General features: G+C 48.8%; 1 protein-coding gene across 4 annotated transcripts in view; it reads left to right on the top strand.

Annotated features, from left to right (window-relative positions):
• Positions 1-15,179, top strand: part of LOC146772283 (uncharacterized) — a 75,199-nt gene extending 60,020 nt beyond the window's left edge. For all 4 annotated transcript variants that reach the window (XM_085638939.1, XM_085638938.1, XM_085638940.1 and 1 more), the window contains one exon: positions 14,007-15,179. In XM_085638939.1, the coding sequence (XP_085495065.1) occupies positions 14,007-14,388 (382 nt within the window). In that variant the 3' untranslated portion in view covers positions 14,389-15,179. The remainder of the gene's footprint in view (positions 1-14,006) is intronic.
• Positions 15,180-20,756: the final 5,577 nt, after the last annotated feature.

Below are 20,756 nucleotides of genomic sequence, written 5' to 3' on the forward strand. Positions count from 1 at the left end.
CCTGATCCTATTTATTGAAACCCCACTGTGGTATTATTTATTTGACCTGCCCTTTTAAAGGAGAATCTTATTGTACTGTATTTATTTTATGAACCCTGCAACTAAGAGAAAATAAGATAAAGACAAACTACTTTCTTTCATAATTTTTACGGTGTAGTGTCGTTTTTGGAACGGATGAACGCATGGTTATTGTGTGGGTATGACGTACGCTTAACACGGTGCCTGACCCCCAACCGCTCGAGCCAAGCTACCGTTGTGCTGGGAACCTGGTGACTGCTAACCCGGTTTCCAACACCACCCAACCATTTAGAAAGGGAACGTCTTCCCTTAAATTCTTTCAGGTATTGCAGCAATGTTTGGCCCTTCCAGGTATCGCTTGCAGAAAAAGGGCAGAGTTGTAAAACTTGGGGTCCTGCAGTAGTTGTCGCCCTTTTGAAACCCAATCTGGTATGAAAGGCACCATAGTGGTATTCATGCGTTGGAACTCCCATGAACATAATTTGACATGCTAGCATAGCTCAGGCTCCTGGAGCCCCATTCTATCGGGGAGTTTTGATAGAGCATTTGCTAAATTCCTCTAGTCGGCTGTATTGCACGTCTCCCTCCAGAGAGGCCAAATAATCGGTACCAGTGTTAACCCCTTCAGCGCGGCGCGGATTCCCGCACCACGCTGGAGGTTCGTTGCGCGGGCGGGCTCATGACGGAACGGTTCCGTCATGAGCACAGCCCAACCGACGCTCATGACGGAACCGTTCCGTCATGAGCGCCGAAGGGGTTAATCTGACCAGTACAGCTTCACTGACCTTCCCGATGGAAAAATCTTCCAATTGGACCAACTAGCACCTCAAGGGGATGGAGTAAAAGGCTCTAAAAATCAAACAGGCATTCAGTTTGTCTGCCTCTGGATGAAGCAAAGGAATGTTTTGATCGTCAGCGGGAAATAAAGTTTCCTTAAAGCTGTTACAAATAAACAAAGACACTGTGAACATTAAAACTGATACCATGAAGTAAGATGAATTTCTGGATTGCATACTATTTTACCGCTCAGCCATTCCAAAACATTGGACGCTATTTGGATTAATAATTAATAGATTACATTTTACTTGTGCAAAGCGTATTTTGGCATGCAGAGTGCCCCGGCATCAAGTGGTTGAATAACTCCTAAAACCACTGTCTGCACATAAAATGCTAATACCCCAATCTCTCTATCTATTTAAGTGTCCCCCATTATATGCTCACTATCTGTCTCCTGATCCAGTTCAGACATACTAGGGTATCTAAATCCCTGATAGGGAGATTGCTCAAAACTTTCCGGACTTGGGGGGTGTAACCGCTGCAAATATTGTGCAAAATATTTATAGCCTCTTAATGTCCTTGTGGATTCATCCGGTTTAATCAGCCAGTTTGAGATGGTATGTTGATGGAACAAAGCGTAAGCCACTCACTTAAATATTTTATACAATTGGCTCCTGCTGTGGTTGTCAAACCTCCTTGTGACCAGTAAAACATTTTTAGGTCTCGCCTACGCAGCGCGCATGTGCTATATAGGAGGGACCTCTTGAAATCGATTCGCTTTTTCGCCCAAAAACGTGCCCGCTTTGCATTGCTTTCAATGGCAACGCGTGCACGTTTGGTGATTCCCTTGCGTGAGCTAGCTTTGGCGACATCTGTTTGCATTTAACTTGCAAACAGATGGTACCAAAGTTCGCTCCCGCAAGGGAAACGGGCACAGGCCCCCTCCTCTCTCCCCTCCCCCTGCTGCCTCCTCCTCTCCTCGTCAAACTGGTTTGTTTTCGCTGGTAGATCGCTGCCTTCCTTCCAGCTGACCTCTTACTCCCTCCAGTGATTTACATAGCCGACTTGTGGGGGATTTGTGTTCTCAGCATGAGAACTGCAATGTGTTTCGGTGCATGAGCGCCTCTGTGCATCTCTTCACCACAATGATGTCGCCGTCAGACTTATTGTTTTAAGTACAATAACTCGGGGGTGTGTGTTACCCGGTGCAGCCCACCCACACCTAGGCGCACAACTCACACTCCCCCACCACTACAGCCGCACCAGCGACGTACCACAGACAGCAATTTCTTGAAATAATCAATTGTCAATCCAGCCATCAATCACCCACCCCTCCAGGTCCCCGTCTAAAGAAATCCAGGGATCAACCACATCGGCGCAGACAATATGCAGAGCAAATCCTTTGGTAAGCGTACCTACTCCGCCAGTGATCGCTCCTGCAAGGTCGGCAGCGCCTCTGGAAGCAGCCGGTCCCAAACAGTTTCAAAAGCCGCACTTCACGCAGATGCGCATGTAGCAAAGCCCTTGAGGTTGCACTGAGTGCATGTAAAGCACGCACTCTTTCATGGCGGTGACACATGCGGTGGAAGCGGTAGAGGCTGCGCTGCTGACCTTGTACTTTGTGATGAGGAGACGCATTCTACCGGGTAGACCCTAAGCTACTTTCTTTATATCTGTACCTTAAATAAGAAGCGTGAAATGAAAACAAGTCAAATTGAATGTACTGTCCTGAACGGTCCAAATCAGATGTTCCCACTGGGCTCCACATCACACATGGGATGCATTACGTAAGATGGCATGCTGCTGTTGTCTGCGCCAGGAGCACCCTTAGTAGGACAGTTCTCGTCTGTGCAGAAAGACAGGCTGGGGAACTGAAACCGCCGCAAGCCTTCAATGCAGAGAGACCAGAAGAACTTGGGAAGGGCCGGGGAAAGACGCCCCCCACAGGAGGGTGCTGTGTGAGAAGGCACACACCTACAGCTGCATGGTGGAGGATCCCTAAGGGCAGGGCTTTAAGGGGGATGAAAAAATTGTGGGGTCTCTCAAAGGGGTGTGGCCAATGTAATTAAGGGCGTGGCTTAACCTCTTCTGTGCCCATGACGAGAGAGTCTCGTCATGGAGCACGGTCGCGCTGTGCCCATGACGAGACTATCTCGTCATGAAACCCACCCGCGTGGGAAACGCCCGGCACAGGAGGGGGAAAGGGCGTGGCACCGAAGGGGTTAAAAACACGATAAACTAAAAATCTGTACTTAGCATAGTGTTTCAAGGCCCCCTTTAAAAAAATTGCAGGTGCTCAGCACCGGTGAGACCCAGCCTACTTAAAAGCCCTGCCTAAGGGGTAAACTAACTGACTGTATGCCACTTCGCATTTGGCGATATTCTATTCGGCCCTGCACGCGCTTCTGTTAAATAATGCAAGGGCAAAGGCATTTTTGCAGCGTGAATCTTTCTGGATTCACTATGCTGTGCATGTGCATTATTCCGCGATCTTGTGGTTGGGTCCGGATTCGTAGTCTTTTCTTTGTTTTTTTTTTTTTTTTTTGTAGCCCAGGTGGGCGTCGACGTACACCATTTGGTGCACCTCCCGTGACGTCGTCGTGCTTCCTGCGGAAGTCCCACCTTTGGGGCGCCATCTTCAGATTCTTTTTTCCGCCGTTGGGTCTGGATCGTCATCGGGAAGCTCCAGAATTACACTCGAAGGAAGAAGGAAGAAAAGCGAGTTTCGTCGATAGAAACACTAGAAGATATCAGGAAAGGAAAAGATTTCAGCAGGAGCGCGAAGAAAGGAGGACCAGCGCCCTTTTTCTTCGACGGCCTTGGAGAATGCACGCTCAGAGACCCTGAGCGCAATGGACAAGACGCCATTCAAGTTCTGCCCAAACTGCCACCACAAGTTCGCGCAGAAAGACCAGCATCCGGTCCGCAACCTCTGCCTACCGGTCGATCACCAGAGTATCGACTGCAACGCCTGCTCAGCCTTCGTGCCGAAGACACTCAGGGTGAGAGAGCGGCAGAGAAGGGCCAACGCCAGCATGGATGGCAAGGGGAAGCCCCCGACGCTCTACGCTCTGGGCCTCTCCTCGGACGACGAGGACAACGACGCCGAGACAGCCGAACACTTCACGGTCGTAGAGACCGACAAGAAAAAAGAAGACGAGGTAAGAGAATCGTCGAGCGCAAAACAGAAAGTACCTCGACAACACGAGGGTGACTCGAGAAAATCTGAGTCAAAGTCCACGAAGGGAGCCCCGACGCCGAAAACTTCGACGTCCAAAGGGGGAACCACGGACAAGAGGCCGAGCGGATCCTTAGATAAGGACTCCCTGGTGCCGAAAGACGCCGAAAGGCAAGGGTCGTCGAAAGCATCCCATGAAACGGGCCGATCGACGCAGAAAGAACGTTCGACGTCGACGCAAGTTTCATCGAAAAGACCCGCGGTCGACGCCGAAAGCATCTCCGAGATGGAGAAAAAGAAGAGGCGGCTCGAGGCCGAAATGGAGAACATCCTTCAAAGAAAGAAGGAGTTCGACGCCAGAATGAAGGAATTCAAGATTCCAACGGTTTCATCAGCGGACGTCGGTGAGGTCGAAGACGAGTTCGACGCCGAAGGGCTGACAAGAGAACTCGAAGAGGAAGAAGAGCCCTATTATGAGGGAGAAGCCGAGGAAGAAGACCAACGGTCGTTCTACGAATCGGCGGCATCTACCAGCAACGACGTCGAATGGCACGATCTCGACACCGAAAACCCGGAGGAGCCCGTGGACACGTACCCTTCGAGGCCTTCGCCACCCGACGACATCGGGGTCTACAATATGGTGGTCAGGAGCGCAGCAATGACCTTCGGCGTCAAACTCGACGAGGAGAAACCGAAAGCCGATTTTCTCGTCGAGACACTGCTCCCCATCCAGACAAGGAGCCAGTTCCTCCCCATGCTACAAAGCGTGATGAATCAGGGGAGAGAAGCCTTCAAGGAACCTGCGACCTGCCGGCCGATCACGCCCAGGACAGAGAAGAAATATAAGCACTCCTCCCTGGACCCCCCTTACATCAAGGGTAGCGTGACCGCGGACTCCATCATAGCCTCCACGGCCAGGAGAAGGGCCAACGTACCAGCAACTTCGGGCCCACCCCCGGATAAGGAGAGCAGGAGGATTGACCTCACAGGAAGAAAGGTCGAGAGGAACGCCGCAATGCACTGGCGCATGGCGAATTCAAATGCACTCCTCAATAGACACCAATACCAGCACTGGGATGAGATGGGGGAGTTAGTAAAGCACCTCCCCGAAGAATACCGGCAGAGAGCCTCTCACCTGATAGATGAAGGCAAAAACATCGCCAACTCCTGTATAAAGACGGCGTTGGATGGGGCAGAGACTTCAGCAAGACTCATGGCCATAGGGGTCACAGAGAGGAGGCATGCATGGCTAAGAATCTCGGGATTCAAACCGGAAGTGCAGAACAACATCCTTGGCACCCCCTTCAATGGAGAGACACTGTTCGGAGCAACAGTGGACGACAAGCTCACCCAGCTGAAAAAAGAAAACGAGACGGCGAGGTCCATGGGGGCCCTACAGCTGAGGGGAATGAGGCGAGGAAATCCCTCGAGAAGACCCTACGGTAGGGGAGGAAGCCAGCAGGGGACGTCGCACCAGGCGTTCCAACAAAGTCAGCAGGGTGAAGGTCACGGACAAGGTCAGCAGAAGCAAAACTGGCAATATCAACCTCGGGGCCAGTCCTTTCGCGGGAGAGGGAACGGACGTGGCCAAAGGAGGAGAGGGGGCGAACAGCCCTCGACGAAGTGACTCAGCACGCAAGAGGACGCCTACCCTCGTCAGGACCCCAAGGGTGAGGCGCAGAAAAGTGTCATCAGGGGGAAGAGAAAATTCAAGAGCCTACGAGCATACGACACCAGTAGGCGGGAGACTGAGGTTCTACCTTCAGGAGTGGCGGCGTATAACCACAGACAAGTGGATACGGAACGTTGTGCAGTACGGGTACTGCGTAGATTTGGAGAAAAGACCTCCAAACAGGAAACCAAGGGGAAGACTGAGATCGGCCCAAGAACTGGCAATACTCAGAGAAGAAACGCGGAAACTCCTGCAAAAGGGAGCCATAGAGACAGTGCCGTTCAGAGAACGCAACAAAGGGGTCTACTCAAACTACTTCGTGGTTCCGAAGGTAGACGGAGACCTCAGACCCATACTAGACCTCCGTTACCTAAACAAGTTCATCAGAACGCAAAGGTTCAAAATGACTTCACTGCAGGAGGTTCTGCCACAGATAAGAGAAGGGGACTTCATGGTCACCGTGGACCTCAAGGATGCCTATCTTCACATCCCAATAAACAGAAGGCACAAGGGCCTTCTAAGATTCAACATCGAACAAGAACACTACCAGTTCACGACCCTGGCCTTCGGATTAAAATCAGCACCAAGGGTCTTTACAAAATGCCTGTCGGCGGTAGCGGCGCACCTACGAAGGCAGGGAATACATGTCTACCCCTACTTGGACGACAGGCTGGTCAAGGCAAACTCACGCGGAAAGTGCGAGAGGCACGCAAAACGCGTAACAGACACCCTCAAAAATCTGGGATTCTCGATCCACTGGGGAAAATCATCGATGGAACCGGAGCAGGTGAAGATTTTCCTGGGGGCAAAGATCAACTCCCGCAACAGTACAGTAGTGCCCAGCGAGAGGAGGACAGAGGCTCTACTGAAGGAGGCGAAGCTCTACCAGAAGGGGCGAGCTCTGACAGTGAGGGCTGTGAGCAAGATGATGGGGATGATGGCGTCCTGTATCCAGCTGGTGCCGAATGTACGCCTGCACATGAGACCATTCCAGGAATGGCTACAACAATAATGGTCACAAGCAAACGGAAGTTGGGAGGATCTAGTGGTTATTACGCACGCAGTGCAGGAGGAGATAACTTGGTGGAACAGAGACAACATAACAGCAGGGAGAAGCCTGACACCACCAATCCCAACAGTGACCATTACCACGGACGCATCGCAGAAGGGATGGGGAGCGCACATGGACAACCTCAGAGTGAGGGGTCTATGGGCCCCAGCAGATGCGGTCCGCCATATCAACTACCTCGAGTTGAAAACAATCCTGCTAGCCCTGAAGGCATTCCAGAGGCACCTGTTCAACAAGAGGGTGTTGGTCCAAACAGACAACACCACGGCGATGTTCTACATCAACAAACAAGGGGGGACACAGTCGTTCCCGCTCTCATCCCTAGCTCAGGAGATTTGGAGATGGGCCATACCTCTCAGGATAGATCTACTGGCAATTCACCTACCGGGGAAGGACAATGTGGAGGCAGACTGGCTAAGCAGGCAGACCTCAGCATCACACGAGTGGGAGCTCAATGGCCAGGAAACGGAGAAACTCTTCCGGAGATGGGGGACTCCCACAATAGACCTTTTTGCAACACGCCACAATGCAAAATGCCAAAGCTTCGCGTCCAGGCAACCAGATCAGCAATCCAAGGGAAATGCCCTATGGATAAGCTGGTCGAGGACATTTGCCTACGCCTTTCCACCGATACCCCTGTTGCACAGAGTGCTCGACAAGTGCAGAACCAGCAACATGACCCTGATCCTGGTGGCTCCGCAGTGGGCGAGGCAGACATGGTTCTCACAAATTCAGGAAATGGCACAAGGCGACCCATACAGGTTCGAGAGGAGGAAGGACCTGCTCTCAATGCAAAACGGAGAGGTCCTGCACCCAGAGCCAGAGACCCTCAACCTGGCGGCATGGCTCCTGAAGACCTAGAGTTCGCACACTTAAGATTGCCGCCGAGCACGATGCGAGTGCTACGGGAGGCGAGGAAACCAACTTCACGAAAATGCTACAGCGCAAAATGGAAGAGGTTCACTGTGTGGTGCGGGAAAAAGGGCCTGCAAAACAGAATGACAAGAGACTCAACAATACTGAGGTACCTCACACACCTTCTAAAGAGTAACCTCTGCTCGAGCTCACTAAGGGTACACCTAGCGGCCATCGTGGCCTACACCAGAGGTGAAAAAGGTGGAAGTTTCTTCAGCTCGCAGGTGGTGAGGAGATTCATGGAAGGAGCCAAAAGGATGGCCCCCCCGAAAAGGTTGCCGCCGCCGGCATGGAATCTTAATGTGGTCCTGACGGAGCTCATGAAGGCACCGTTTGAACCCATTCACAAGGCCACACTGCAGATGTTGACTATGAAAACAGCCTTTCTGGTGGCCATAACCTCACTACGCAGGGTGAGCGAGCTTCAAGCACTAACGCTGCAGGAACCCTACATTCAGATTCACAAAGATAGAATAGTCCTGAGAACGGACCCACACTTCATGCCCAAGGTAGTGTCGGCGTTCCACATAAATCAGACTATCCAGATACCAAGTTTCTTCCAAAACCCGACTACAAACGCAGAAAAGGCACTGCACACCCTCGATGCCAGAAGAGCGGTGATGCACTACATTGAGAGAACCAAAGAACTCAGGAAGTCGAAACAGCTGTTTGTGTCCTTTGCTACTAGCTTCATGGGTAGACCAGTGACTAAGGGCACCATCGCAAGGTGGATTGCCCTCACTATTCAATTCTGCCACAAACAGGCTGGACAGGAGCTAGCGGAGGGGCCGCAGGCTCACTCCACAAGGAAGAAAGGGGCCACCGTGGCCTTCCTGGCGAACACGCCCATCCAGGACATATGCCTCGCGGCAACTTGGGCATCTGTGCACACGTTCACGAAACACTACTGCGTGGACATTCAGATGAACAAGGAAGCACAGGTTGGACAGAAGGTGCTTCAGCACATTTTCAACGACCAACGCTCATCTACCACCCAGCCGCCACAGAACTAGGAAAACCGCTACAAAATCGATGCACAGCATAGTGAATCCAGAAAGATTCACGCTGCAAAACGAATAGTTTCTTACCTGTCGGTGTAGTTTTGCAGCTTGAAGATCTTTCTGGATTCACTAGCGAACCCACCCACCTCCGCCAGGAAGATGAGGCTGGAGGAAGAAGGGGTAAAATGGAAAAGATCAAAGAAATACAAACATACAGATAAAGGGACAAGAAGGATTAATCAATCGCCTAGGGTTAAAAAAAAAAAAAAAAAAGAAAGGAAAGGAAAAAAGAACCCGAAGATGGCGCCCCAAAGGTGGGACTTACGCGGGAAGCACGACGACGTCACGGGAGGTGCACCAAATGGTGTACGTCGACGCCCACCTGGGCTACAAAAAAAAAAAAAATACAAAGAAAAGACTACGAATCCGGACCCAACCACAAGATCGCGGAATAATGCACATGCACAGCATAGTGAATCCAGAAAGATCTTCAAGCTGCAAAACTACACCGACAGGTAAGAAACTGTTCGTTTTTATTTGCGTCGCCTACGCGGATGTCGGGCCCCCGTCCCCACACAGGACTGCATAGGAGCAGAACGTGACCCTGCGTGATTGATGTGGCAGCAGGGGCCGTCCAAGTGTCAGCGGCCCCTTCTATGGAGCCAAAGTGATAACCCACTGGCACTTTCTGTATAACGGTTTGTCCTAAACAAAAATGTTCTCTGTAAACACCACCACTAATCCTTGGATCTAGGAGCACAATACATTATGCTTTCTTTAAAATAAATAATTGGCACTGGAAGGCTAACGTTCTCTTCAGCCATGCTTAACAGAAATAGGGAATATTAAATGGTCATTTGATATGGATTTTATTTTCACAGTGTCAGATTAATATAACAGGATATTGTCAACAAGGAACTCCGAATCTACTCCATTTAGGAACTAAACATATGGGACATGATTCTACACTAGGCATGTTTCACAACCACCAGCTCACAAATTAGAAAGTAAACTCCATAGTATACTCTATAACTTGCCGTATGTGGGAGGAGTGGAGGAGGTGGGGTCAGAGGGCGGGGGTTGAAGTAGTTGGGCCCCAAGATGGCTGCAGTTTTTGTGGGCTCAGAGCTATTCGATCGATCGGTTGTCTATCTCAGGTGGTCCTTAAGCGCTACGGTAGAAGACTATTGTGGGAAAAGCCGAGCACTCACTGGAATGCCATGAACAGAGATCTCAACTGGTGGGCTGTGAATCTGTGGTCCTTTGCTTCTCCTGTGGCCTCAGTGTATGCTACTGTACAGGCCTGTTGAGATGATGGTAGCAAGCTGGCAAAGGCAATAGCTCTCTCTAAGCACTTATAAGGTCCCAAAGGCGAGACCTATTGGCTATGCCAATGCTTGTTTTACAAGATTTGGAAAACATCAAAAAAAATTGTCAAAAACAATCCTTTCTTTTTTTTATAAATCTAGCCACATTTTTGGGGGTTAGTTCCAGTTTAGTTTAGGCTATCTGACCTTACAATTTTCTTTATAACTACTGCTGTGAATAAACATACTGCTATTTGGAAAAAAGTCATACATTTCTAAATCGAAAAAAGGTTTTTGATACAAAAATGTATCTCTGGTTCTTGTTGATTTACAAGCCAATCAGGTCACCTCAGTATTTTCACATTTATTCATTTAGGTTTTTTGTAAAGCGCTAGCTATCATCTTTCGTAAACTTCAAAGCACTATTGTACAGATGTAGCATAACAAAATGTAGTACTAGCAGGCACAGTGCAAAGTGCAGTTTAAGATATTTCCTGAAATAGATGTAGTTGTCTTTGGACCTGGAGCACTTCTCAGTTTGAGGCCTAAACACCCAAAAGTCAGCAGCCATGTCTCAGACACTTCAATAAGCATTGTAGGAGCCGTTTGTAGGACGGTATAGGACCAGGTGTTGAGAAGCTAAATCAAGGTTTCTACAGGTAGTGGAATGTGCGTCAGTTTTGTGAATACGACTGATTGTTTTCAGGGCTGGTTTGTCTTGGTAACGTTTTCGCAAATACATCCACATGTTGGTTATGGGTGGTAGAGCGTTCCTTGAAATTAATCCTAGTGTCAGCTGCCAGGAGGATCGGTGGGCAGGAGGGGTCTCGGTGCATGGGTGCCAGATTGAATTTAACAAGCAATGCTTAGTTGGTCCCTTAGGTAGGATCTCCATTTTAGTTCCATTCATGCTGCTGCACTCAACTTCTTTCAGAAGCATTTGATGCGGTTGATTTGCCCGGAGTGTTGTCCAGCTAGCAGTGGATTTGCAGATGGCCTGCATACATTTGAGTGCTCATGTGGTGTTTGACTAGCAACTGTCCCAAACGCCATACATGGAAATTGAATTAAAGTCTTGAGACAAATGGTTCTTGGGGTATGCCATTAGTTATGCTGAAAATTTGGGAGCTCCTAGCCTTATGTTTTTTGACTGTTAGTGGAGATTGATAGTATCCATAAGAGATCGCTCCCAGTTTACCTGCACATTCCTCCAACCTTTCCTGTACAAAGGCGTGATTGAGGGTGTCAAAAGCTGGAAGTTTCGGAGAAGAGCTCGATCCTAATGTCCACAAAGACTGGCATACATCACCCTTGCAGATCTGAATCCTGGCCAGGGGTCATGAATAAGATGCTTGACTCCAGCTCTGTCTTGTACCTGCATGGGGATGATTGCTGTTTGTTTGTTTATAAGTGAGTCATAGAGCTTTATATTTTTTATTTAAAAAACTGAGGTATTCTGTGTTGTGCTGTGCATTTAAAGGATTTTTAGGGATTCATGATAAATACAGTATATGTACATGTTGAAGAATTTCTTTGTTTCGTATGTGTTTTTTAATTTTTTTAAGAGTTTTATAAAGCGCAAACTATACCCGAAGATATCGGGTATCCGAGCGCTTTACATGAGCACCAGTTTTGTTACAGATGGACACATTCATTTTTGTTAGGCATGGGGAGATTAAGTGATTTGCACAGAATCACAGGATGTTGAGCGTCGTTGTCGAGACTCGAACCCGGTTACTCAGCTTCGAGGTCAGCTGCTCTAGCCGTAAAGCTACATCCTCTAAATTATTACTTCAATTTCCTGTATATGCTTTTTCTGTTTTCCAAAGGGTCTTTAGATAGCCTCTTCTATGATTTACACCAGTGATGATTTCAGCAATGTATTTTTAATACCACCAGATCGTGGTTGAACCACCTGTTGATCACCTTGGGGCTTTGTTTGTTCCCCTCATTGTTTTGCACCAGCTTTTCAAGAGCAATGGCAATGTTATGGCAGCTGCTCCTAATTACCAAGCCTGAATAGTTTTTCTGAATTGTTCGGTGTAGCTGTTTCTCCATCGCTTTGTAAGGTATTAAGGTTGCTCACATGCCTACTGTTTGGTTAGTTCTTATGTGCGGGCCTGGCTGATAGGTTCAGGAAGAGTACAGAGAAGAATGCTTGGTTCAACTATTTTTGTGGGTGGATCTGAAGGTTGGTGTGTTCAGAGATGTGTGTGAAAATTAGATCAAGTGCGTATCCCATTGTCTGTGTGGGGCAGTTAACAACTTGAATTAGTCAAATGCAGTCTTCTTTTCAGTTCAGCCTCGTAGAGGTCTTTTGTTCTGACCGTTGACCCAATATTGGCGTTATCGATCAGCAGAATTTTAGATGCTAAAGTTTGCATGTGCACGGTCAGTTCAAGGATTGTGCCCAGGAATTTGGGAATATTTTCTTGAAGTAGGTATATCACTGCGGGAATGAAGGTGCTATTTAAATGCATTGTGTGTCTTGCTACCAAACCTTGAATGTTGGGTAGGATTTCTTTTAGTCCGGCAGAGTATATACTGGGATCCAGCCTCTTACTTTCCAGTTAAATTTTGGTGTTCATTTTAAATCCTGCGTAGATGAGATTGTAGAGGCTTATGGATAATGCATTATAAAACCATGTCATGGCGAGTTAAGTAACTAACAAGATTCAAAATGGATATCTCTAACTACATTTTGGGGGAATGAGTGGAAAAAATGGAAGTCTATTCCTTTGGTGAGTTTCGCACTCCAATCAGTGATGGTGAGGTCCTGGAATTTTTTTAACTGTCGGGGAGTGGTTTTTGGTGTATTTTTTATTTTTTTTAAACAGTATGTTAAGTACTTGACGTAAAACTTTGGTCGCCAGAACACCTCCTTAAGATTTGTGCTGGCATTAATATTGAACTAATGTCCACGAAAATACTACTGACCTGTTTTATAAAACACTACATGTTAGTCACCCTCTTGGGTATAGGCACTCGGAGACCATCAGTGCTGGCCTGTTGTGCACCTGGCGACTCACAGCTGAATTGCCATCTAGTGAAGTGCCTGAGACTGGTGGACAAAAAAAATGCCAGTACAAAGGACATGAACCTGACCAAGAACAGTCTCTTAGGAACAGCTTCATTTTATTTACGCAGAGCGGGCTTTTGGAAGGGGGCAGCTTTCATTTATTACATCAGGACTGATAAAAGCCATCTACAACGAATAAATTATGCCGGGTTGAAATATGTCATTAGCACTTTAAAAAAGACTTAAGCACTTTTTGCACTAAAGAAGCACTTTGTTTAAATCTGGCACCAAGCGCAATGGGTGGTAGCGGACAGGAACTGAGAACATTGCTCCCTCAAAATATGCGCTAAAGCAAAAAAAAAGATTGGTTACGATGAACTACTTCTCAGTTGCCATCGTTTTAAAAACAAATATGAATGAGTAAATGTTTTTTATTTAATATTATATGTACAAATGATCTTACTTGTTTTATCGCATTGCAATGGTTTTAATAACTATGCAAATAAAATAAAATAAAACTAAACTCTTAGGTATAGGGTGGTAATTTTCAGAAGCCGCTCATTTCTTAATTTTCCTCCTTTTTACTTTTGCCAACATTTGGAAAGTATATCTCTCCCTTCCACTTTATCTCTTTCTCATGCTCTCCCCTTGCCCTGTTGCTTCCTTTTCTCTCTTCAACCTCCTGTCTTCCAGCTCTGCACACTACACCAAACACCCAGGCACATCCACCACCCTGCTATGGCTGCGAAGTGAAAATTACATATTATAAGTTAGCTTACGCTAGACACAATGTTTATTAGGAACACTCAGGAGGTCCTAATGCTCATATAGCCCCAAGCTATTCAACATGCAGAGGAAGACAAAAGCCTCCCCTGACCAGTTTCTGCTTTGTTAGAGGTGCAGCTTTTAAGCCCCATGGCACAGTGAGCTGTGAGGCCTGTCTCTGGACATTTCTCTCACATGTGTAAAAACTCAAAAAGTAAGAGGTGGAATGCTTGAAATAATTGCAATATTTGTCATTTCTAAATACGTTTTGTGTTTGTCTCACAGGTTTTTAAATCATAAAGACCACCCAGCATATAAATTCTACCAAATGAAGTTAACAGAGTTTAGCAAGGCGAAGCAAGCTCCGAATGATGTTTCTAGTCCAAAAACTCCTGTGCAGACTGATACAGACAAAACAAACTCTCCAAGCCCCGGATCCCAAACTTCTACTGGCCAAACTGCAGAGCCTCAAAGTGCCCTTCTGCTGCTGTCTGAGCTTTATGATTCGGACGAGGAAGATTCACAGTCTGAAGACAAGGTGTCTAAAAACAGCAGGCATCAAAGAAGTAGACACCATAAATCTCGGTCACAAACTGATTCTGCATCTAGAGACACAAGGTGGACGTCTTCCAGGCGTGATTCGCGGTCTGGTATTAGGTTGCTATAAATACAGTTCACTTAATTCTCAGCAAAGGGATGCTTATGCACTAGAAATTCAGCAATGTTTCAAACATTTTCTGTTCTGGTTTTTTTTTGACCAGAAGATTTTTCCCCAATTTATTTGGAGTGCAAAGTTAGTTGTAAGTTTACCCTCGATGGCTTCAGTGTGCTATAGTGCACCATGTTTTAAGATTCTTTTATAGTGCCACAAACACCTGTAGCCTCCTTTGGTGTGCTAAGAGATTTGTGGCTGACCATGTAAGGAATGGAAACTGAGAGGTTTTTACACATCATGGTGGCCTGATGGAAAATATTAATTTTTTTACACCTTCCTGTGAGGCCGATTACTTTGCTACCTAAGCTGTTGTGAATTTTGGAGATCTCCACAAATTATTTAACTCTTTATCGGCCCCTGCTTTGAGATGATTTTGCCTCCAAACGTATAATTAATTTGGGTCACGGATAAGGTAAATGTAGTAGATGATTGCAGGAGTCCATCTAGGAACCATCTGGTAAGTATAGACCCCATTACCTTCTACATCTCCTTCAGCACATATTTGAGAACATGTTAATAAAATGCAAGACTTTAGAATGATTTGTTTTTTTATTTTTTTGAAATCTAAGAATTGTTCATTGTGCACCACTAATTTGTGATGTTGCACACTGTGTTAACTATCATGATGGATCTCAGAATAATTAAGGGCACTGATGTTCCAACATGCAGTGGTACATGCTCAAATTGTTTCTATTTATATTTGAATGAAACAGTTCAAATTTCGATTAAAATGTTACTGTTTACCTAGTTGTGTGACTGTCTTGTCCTTACATGTGCACTTTTATGTCTCTGGATGGACCCAGCAGAAGAGTGGTCTCATCTTCTGTTTTGTTATTGGTGGAAAATTCTTGATCTCTTTAGTGTCCAGCAGTACAGGCTTTGAGTACAAATGGCCAAAGACCACTGTGCAGGTGTTTTGTGATCTATGCCCCGCCCAGCACGCTAGGCTTAGGGCTCCTCTAGCCATCAATCTCGGCTCCCATGTTTCTTACAAATGCCATGCACGACACCCTGGACTCCAAGGGCCTCTAGCCACCGGTCACTGGCCTTATGTTTATTTACAGGATGCCTAAAACACTAGGCTCAGAACACCTATAGTCAAAGATCACAGGTCACGTTGTTTGACTCATTCCAAACACGCTAAACTCCTAGTGCATGTAGCCAAAGATCACAGGCCTTATGGTGCAATGCCTAACGCCAAACAGTATCGACTCCAACCATCTGTACCCAAAGACAAGCCAAAACTTAAACCGTACCCAACAGCTCGTCCTCTGAGTGCCTGTACCCAAGATATCGGCCTTCATGTTTCTGTCCTATGCTATACTTTGTGAAGGTGCCCACTTTCTGCATGGTTGCTCCTACCTTTTGCTGAATTGCTGATGTTCTTTGACTGAGTGTCCCCTGGGCTCCTGCTAATCAGGTACCCACGGCCTATGTTCTTTCCCTAAAACTGAATTGAAGCCTGAACCCAATTGGCATCTCAGGCCACAAGTCACCTCCTGGTAAATGGTAAATGGTACCACAGCTACCCAGGGCACTGTGACCAGAGAAGGCCTCTAAGAGCTGCAGCACTTATTGTGCCACCTTGAGAGGTCCTGTACCCTTACACACACACACACACACACACACACACACACACACACACACTGCCTTTGCAGGCTACGTGTTTTGGTGCAGAACAAAGTGAAGAGTCAACATGGCACACATCTCTGTGTCCCATGCCTACAACCCACTGCCCTGGCATAGATCTGTCACCCCTCTAGCTGGGTGCACTATACCAGTGGTGAGGGTACAGGTGCGAGCCCTGTACCCCTACAGTGTTTAAGTCCATTCTTAGACATTGTAAGTGCAGTGCTGCTATTAAGAGTAAATGGTGCTGGGAGTTTGTCATAACGAACTCCACAGCACCATAACGGCTACACTGAGAAGTTTGGTATCAAACTTCTCAGCACATTAAACCCACAATGACGCCATTGTGGGATTTAATGAAAAATGCACACAGAGGGCATCTTAGAGATGCCCCCTGAAAACTAACGCACCACTAGTGTCCGGGCTGAGTGGCTGCTTTAAGCTGCCACCACCAGACATGTTTCTGGATCCCTAGGTCGAGAACCTGCTGCTCTCTGGGGCCTGAAACAATGGGCATTCTGGGACGAGGTGCCAAGCCTCCTCCCCCAGGATGGGCAGGGTTCACGAAGGGGAAGCTTCAAAGGCTTGCCTCCTTTGTGAGCTTCTCCAGACCACTTACTGCTTTTAGCAACTGGCCCCCACTGGTTCTGACCCCTACTTTTAGGGAGAACCTGTTGGAAAAACAAGTGAGGAAAAGAAGTGTGCCCACCTCTGCCAACTCCACCCCTCAGGTGGGTAAGGAGAGGTGAAGCACAACTCTCAGTCCACGCCATCTTGAAGATGGGGGGACTCAGCCAAACAGGGACAGGCTCATGTCCGCTCCCACTGGAGGGTGGCATAACAGGGGGTGTACCCACCCCAGGGAAGAGACCCATTGGTCCCTGCCTTTTACCTACCTGTAATGCCCCTAAATCTAGTATTTAGGGGCACCCCTGAACCTCGCTTCCTCAGACAAGAAGAAACTACAAGAAGAAGAAGGACCAAACAGCCGTTCAGCAGCTAACAAGAGGAAGACACCCACTGATTTGGCCCCAGCCCTACCGGCCTGTCTCCCCCTCGAACCTGCTCCTGTGAAATCTCGGTGTGTCCTGCAGCCAGCAACCTCGAAAACCCCAGAGGACGTGCCTGCCTTCAACAACAAAGACTTTATCTCCCGTGAACACCGGATTTGTTCATCTGCAACCTCTGACTCTGGCTGGACACCGCAAATCCGCCCCACTCTGCACCCTCCGTCCACGACCTGAGCTCGAGTGGGCAAACACGACGAGGCGGTCACCCTTGCGATCCTGACCCGAGATCCGGCGACCTCTGACCTGCCTCAAGCCTCCAGCCGACGCCTGCAGCCTAAATCCAGATGGTCCCTCCAACCGGCACCAGGAGCTGGTAAGAAGATCCGACCCCAAAAGGCATCCCTGCACCGGACGCCCCACGGCTTTGTGTGCCCAAACCGACGGTGCCTAATCAACCCCTAACCCCAATCCCAAATTACCTTTCGAAGTGGTGGTCACACCCAGGTGACCTTCGTCCCCAAGCTTGCAGTGCCTTTGCAAACCGGAGGTTCCCCATTGAAAACAGGGCGCCTGACGTGGAAACAGCACCCGGCCGCCGTAGTGCGGCTGAGGGTGCACCTTTGTTGCTACTTTGTTTACCCATTTGCCCTGAGATAAAGTCCAGGCGCTTTGTTCCCACAACCCAGTGGCCTGCTTGCCAGCAGCCACCAACGGGAGGCCCCCTATCCCCCATTGGATAACATTTGGCCTCAGCACTCTGTACCGGGCTGCCCTAGTACCGCAGAGGGTATAACTAGAGTGCATCGTTGACCCTTTGAGACCCCTGAGTCTACCCACAGAACCTCAATTCACACTACCAAATACTTATCTCAAAACCGAAAACACTATGTTCGAGGCATATGAGCTGCAGATTGTACACTTAGCATAGATCGCCATCTGGTGTTGGGCCCGGATGTTTGCAGTTTGTTTTTCTTCTTGGACAGTCTTTGGAAGTCACGAGTTTGGTGACTCCTCCTTCGGTCCGTACTGCGCATGGGCTTCGGCTCCATCCTCAGATTGTTTTTTTCCGCCATCGGGCTCGGATGTGATACTTCGTGCTCCGGCTTCGAACTTCTACGGTTCCAGCCTCGACGGAAAATCCTCGTTTCTTCGAGTTTCTTCATCATCATCTTCATTTCTCGAAGCGGCACTTTCTCCATCCCGTACATCGGCACCGGCCTTCGGGCCCTCCTCGACTCCGGTCCCGGCCGATGGAAAGGACTCCGTTCAAAAAGTGCCCAAAATGTGGGTCTAAATTTCCCCACACCGACCTCCATCAGGTGTGTAATCTTTGCCTCTCTCCAGAACACGAGGCCAGAGACTGCCCCGCCTGTAAGTCTTTTCGATCGAAGAAGACCATCCGGGATCGAAGAGCTCGACGCACCATGGCGCACTCATCGTCTGCAGCTCCACCGGACATCTTCGGAGACGGCGCCGAAGCTTCGGGGCAGATACACACCGAGCAGGAGGAAGACGTCGTCCGCGCTTCCGAGGCAGACGACTCCGACGTGGAGGACATCACACCGGCGCAGCGGGTCGTGAGTACTGTGCCCCCTCCCACCCCCGCGCCCAAAACCAAAGAGACTCAGGTTACACCCTCGCCTGCTGGCCCGGGCAAAACCAAGACCAAAGCTTCTATCACCCCACCTTCGGGCCTGGTGTCGAAGCCTCCAAAGTCTCACGGCAGCTCGGGATCGAGCCAGCCGACGCCCGGTGCCGAAAAACAGCATCCGGCACCGAAGAAAGTAATATCCAGCTCGACTCCGAAGCCACCGGTGCCGAAGCCTGGACTCTCGGCGCCGACCAAACACAAATCAGTCGGCACCGACGCCCCGGCGCCGAAAACTCCCTCGACGCCGAAAAAACCGGAGGCCCCAAAAAAGCATGGCGCACAGAAACCATCGAAGCCCTCGGTTCCGAAATCATCGGTGCCGACGGACGATTCGGCACCATTGGCTCGGTTTACACCAGACCCTTTACAAAAGACTCTGTCCAAAGATCCAAAGACTGGGCTATTGACTTTAATTATCAAGAAAAGACGCCTTGATACTCCGGCTCCTCCTCCACCGCCCAAACGGAAGGACTCTGCTACTTCTCCCCTCAGAGTGCCCTCCCCACTACTGCCTCCCCTGCCTCCTCCACCTCTTCCACCCCCTCCCCCTCCCAGGTCTCCGCCACCTTTACCTCATTACTCTCCGACCCCGTCCCCAGATCCGGACCCGGACAATTACCCGGCGGACGCCCCAATGGATCCCACTCCACCGGGGACCCCAGACCCATGGGAGGATTACAATAACCCTGATATACCCGATATACCTCAGGACGACCTATACCCATCCAGGCCGTCTCCTCCAGAGGACTCCTTAGGGTTTCATCATTTAGTGCAGAGAGCAGCACACTACCATGGGGTGGACATGCACACTGAACCAGTGGAAGACGACTTCTTACTGGACACATTTGACATACAGGACAAATCCACATCTATTTTACCCATGCTTAAGGGTGTCACCAAGCATGCCGCAGAGGTGTTCAAAGACCCTGTCAGGGCCAGGGTACTAAACCCTAGAATAGAGAAAAAGTACAAGGCGGCACCCACAGACCCTGCATACATTAAGGGCCCTGCTCCCTTAGATTCCCTAGTTGTCTCTACAGCTAGAAAGCGGGCTAACTCCCAGTCCTCAGGAGAAGCCCCACCGCCAGACAAGGAATCCAAACTCCTAGACGCGTCTGGCAAACGCACTGCCTCTCAAGCTGCAAACATGTGGCGCATTGCAAACACACAAGCGCTACTTGCGCGCTATGACAGAGCACACTACGACGAACTTGAGGCTCTTATGCAGCACCTTCCCGAGAAACACAAGCGTAGGGCTCATGAACTAATACAGGAGGGTAAACTAATTACAAACACCTCCATTAAGTGTGCCCTCGATGCAGCCGACACTGCTTCTAGAGCCATAAATACCAGTGTCCTGCTTCGTCGCCATGCCTGGCTCAGGATCTCAGGGTTCAAGCCTGAAGTCCAGGCGTCCATACTCAATCACCCCTTTGACCAACAAACTCTCTTTGGGCCAAAGGTAGACGAAGCGTTGGAAAAGATGAAAAAGGACACAGACACAGCAAAGTCTATGGGGGCACTCCAAACACAAGCCTCTAAACGTTCCTTTCGACGCTCCTCCTTTCGTGGCACAGGCAGAGGCTTCTCCACCGATAGCACCTCTACCTCCTACAAGCCCCCTCCTCAAAATACCTTTTCAAAGGGCAACCAAAGGGGTGGTTACAGAGGCAACAACAATAAGGGCAGGGGCAAAACTAACACCACCCGTTCTGCCACCCCGCCCACACAATGACTTCCCTCCGCTCCCCCCAGACCATCCCACTCCGGTCTGGGGCAGACTACAAAACTTTATCCACGCATGGGAGTCCATAACATCGGACAAATGGGTGACCCAAATCATTCGGTCAGGGTACTGTCTCGAGCTAACATCTACCCCACCCAATATCCCACCAAGGCACAGTCCAATGTCTCAAGAACATTCCACACTGCTCAAACAGGAGGTACTCTCCCTCCTCCAAAAACACGCTATAGAGCAGGTCCCCGTCGATCAGCAAAATCTAGGGGTTTACTCCCTATATTTCTTAATA

Source organism: Triturus cristatus, chromosome 12 (genome assembly GCF_964204655.1).
Source record: "Triturus cristatus chromosome 12, aTriCri1.1, whole genome shotgun sequence".
In the NCBI taxonomy this organism is placed as follows: domain Eukaryota; kingdom Metazoa; phylum Chordata; class Amphibia; order Caudata; family Salamandridae; genus Triturus; species Triturus cristatus.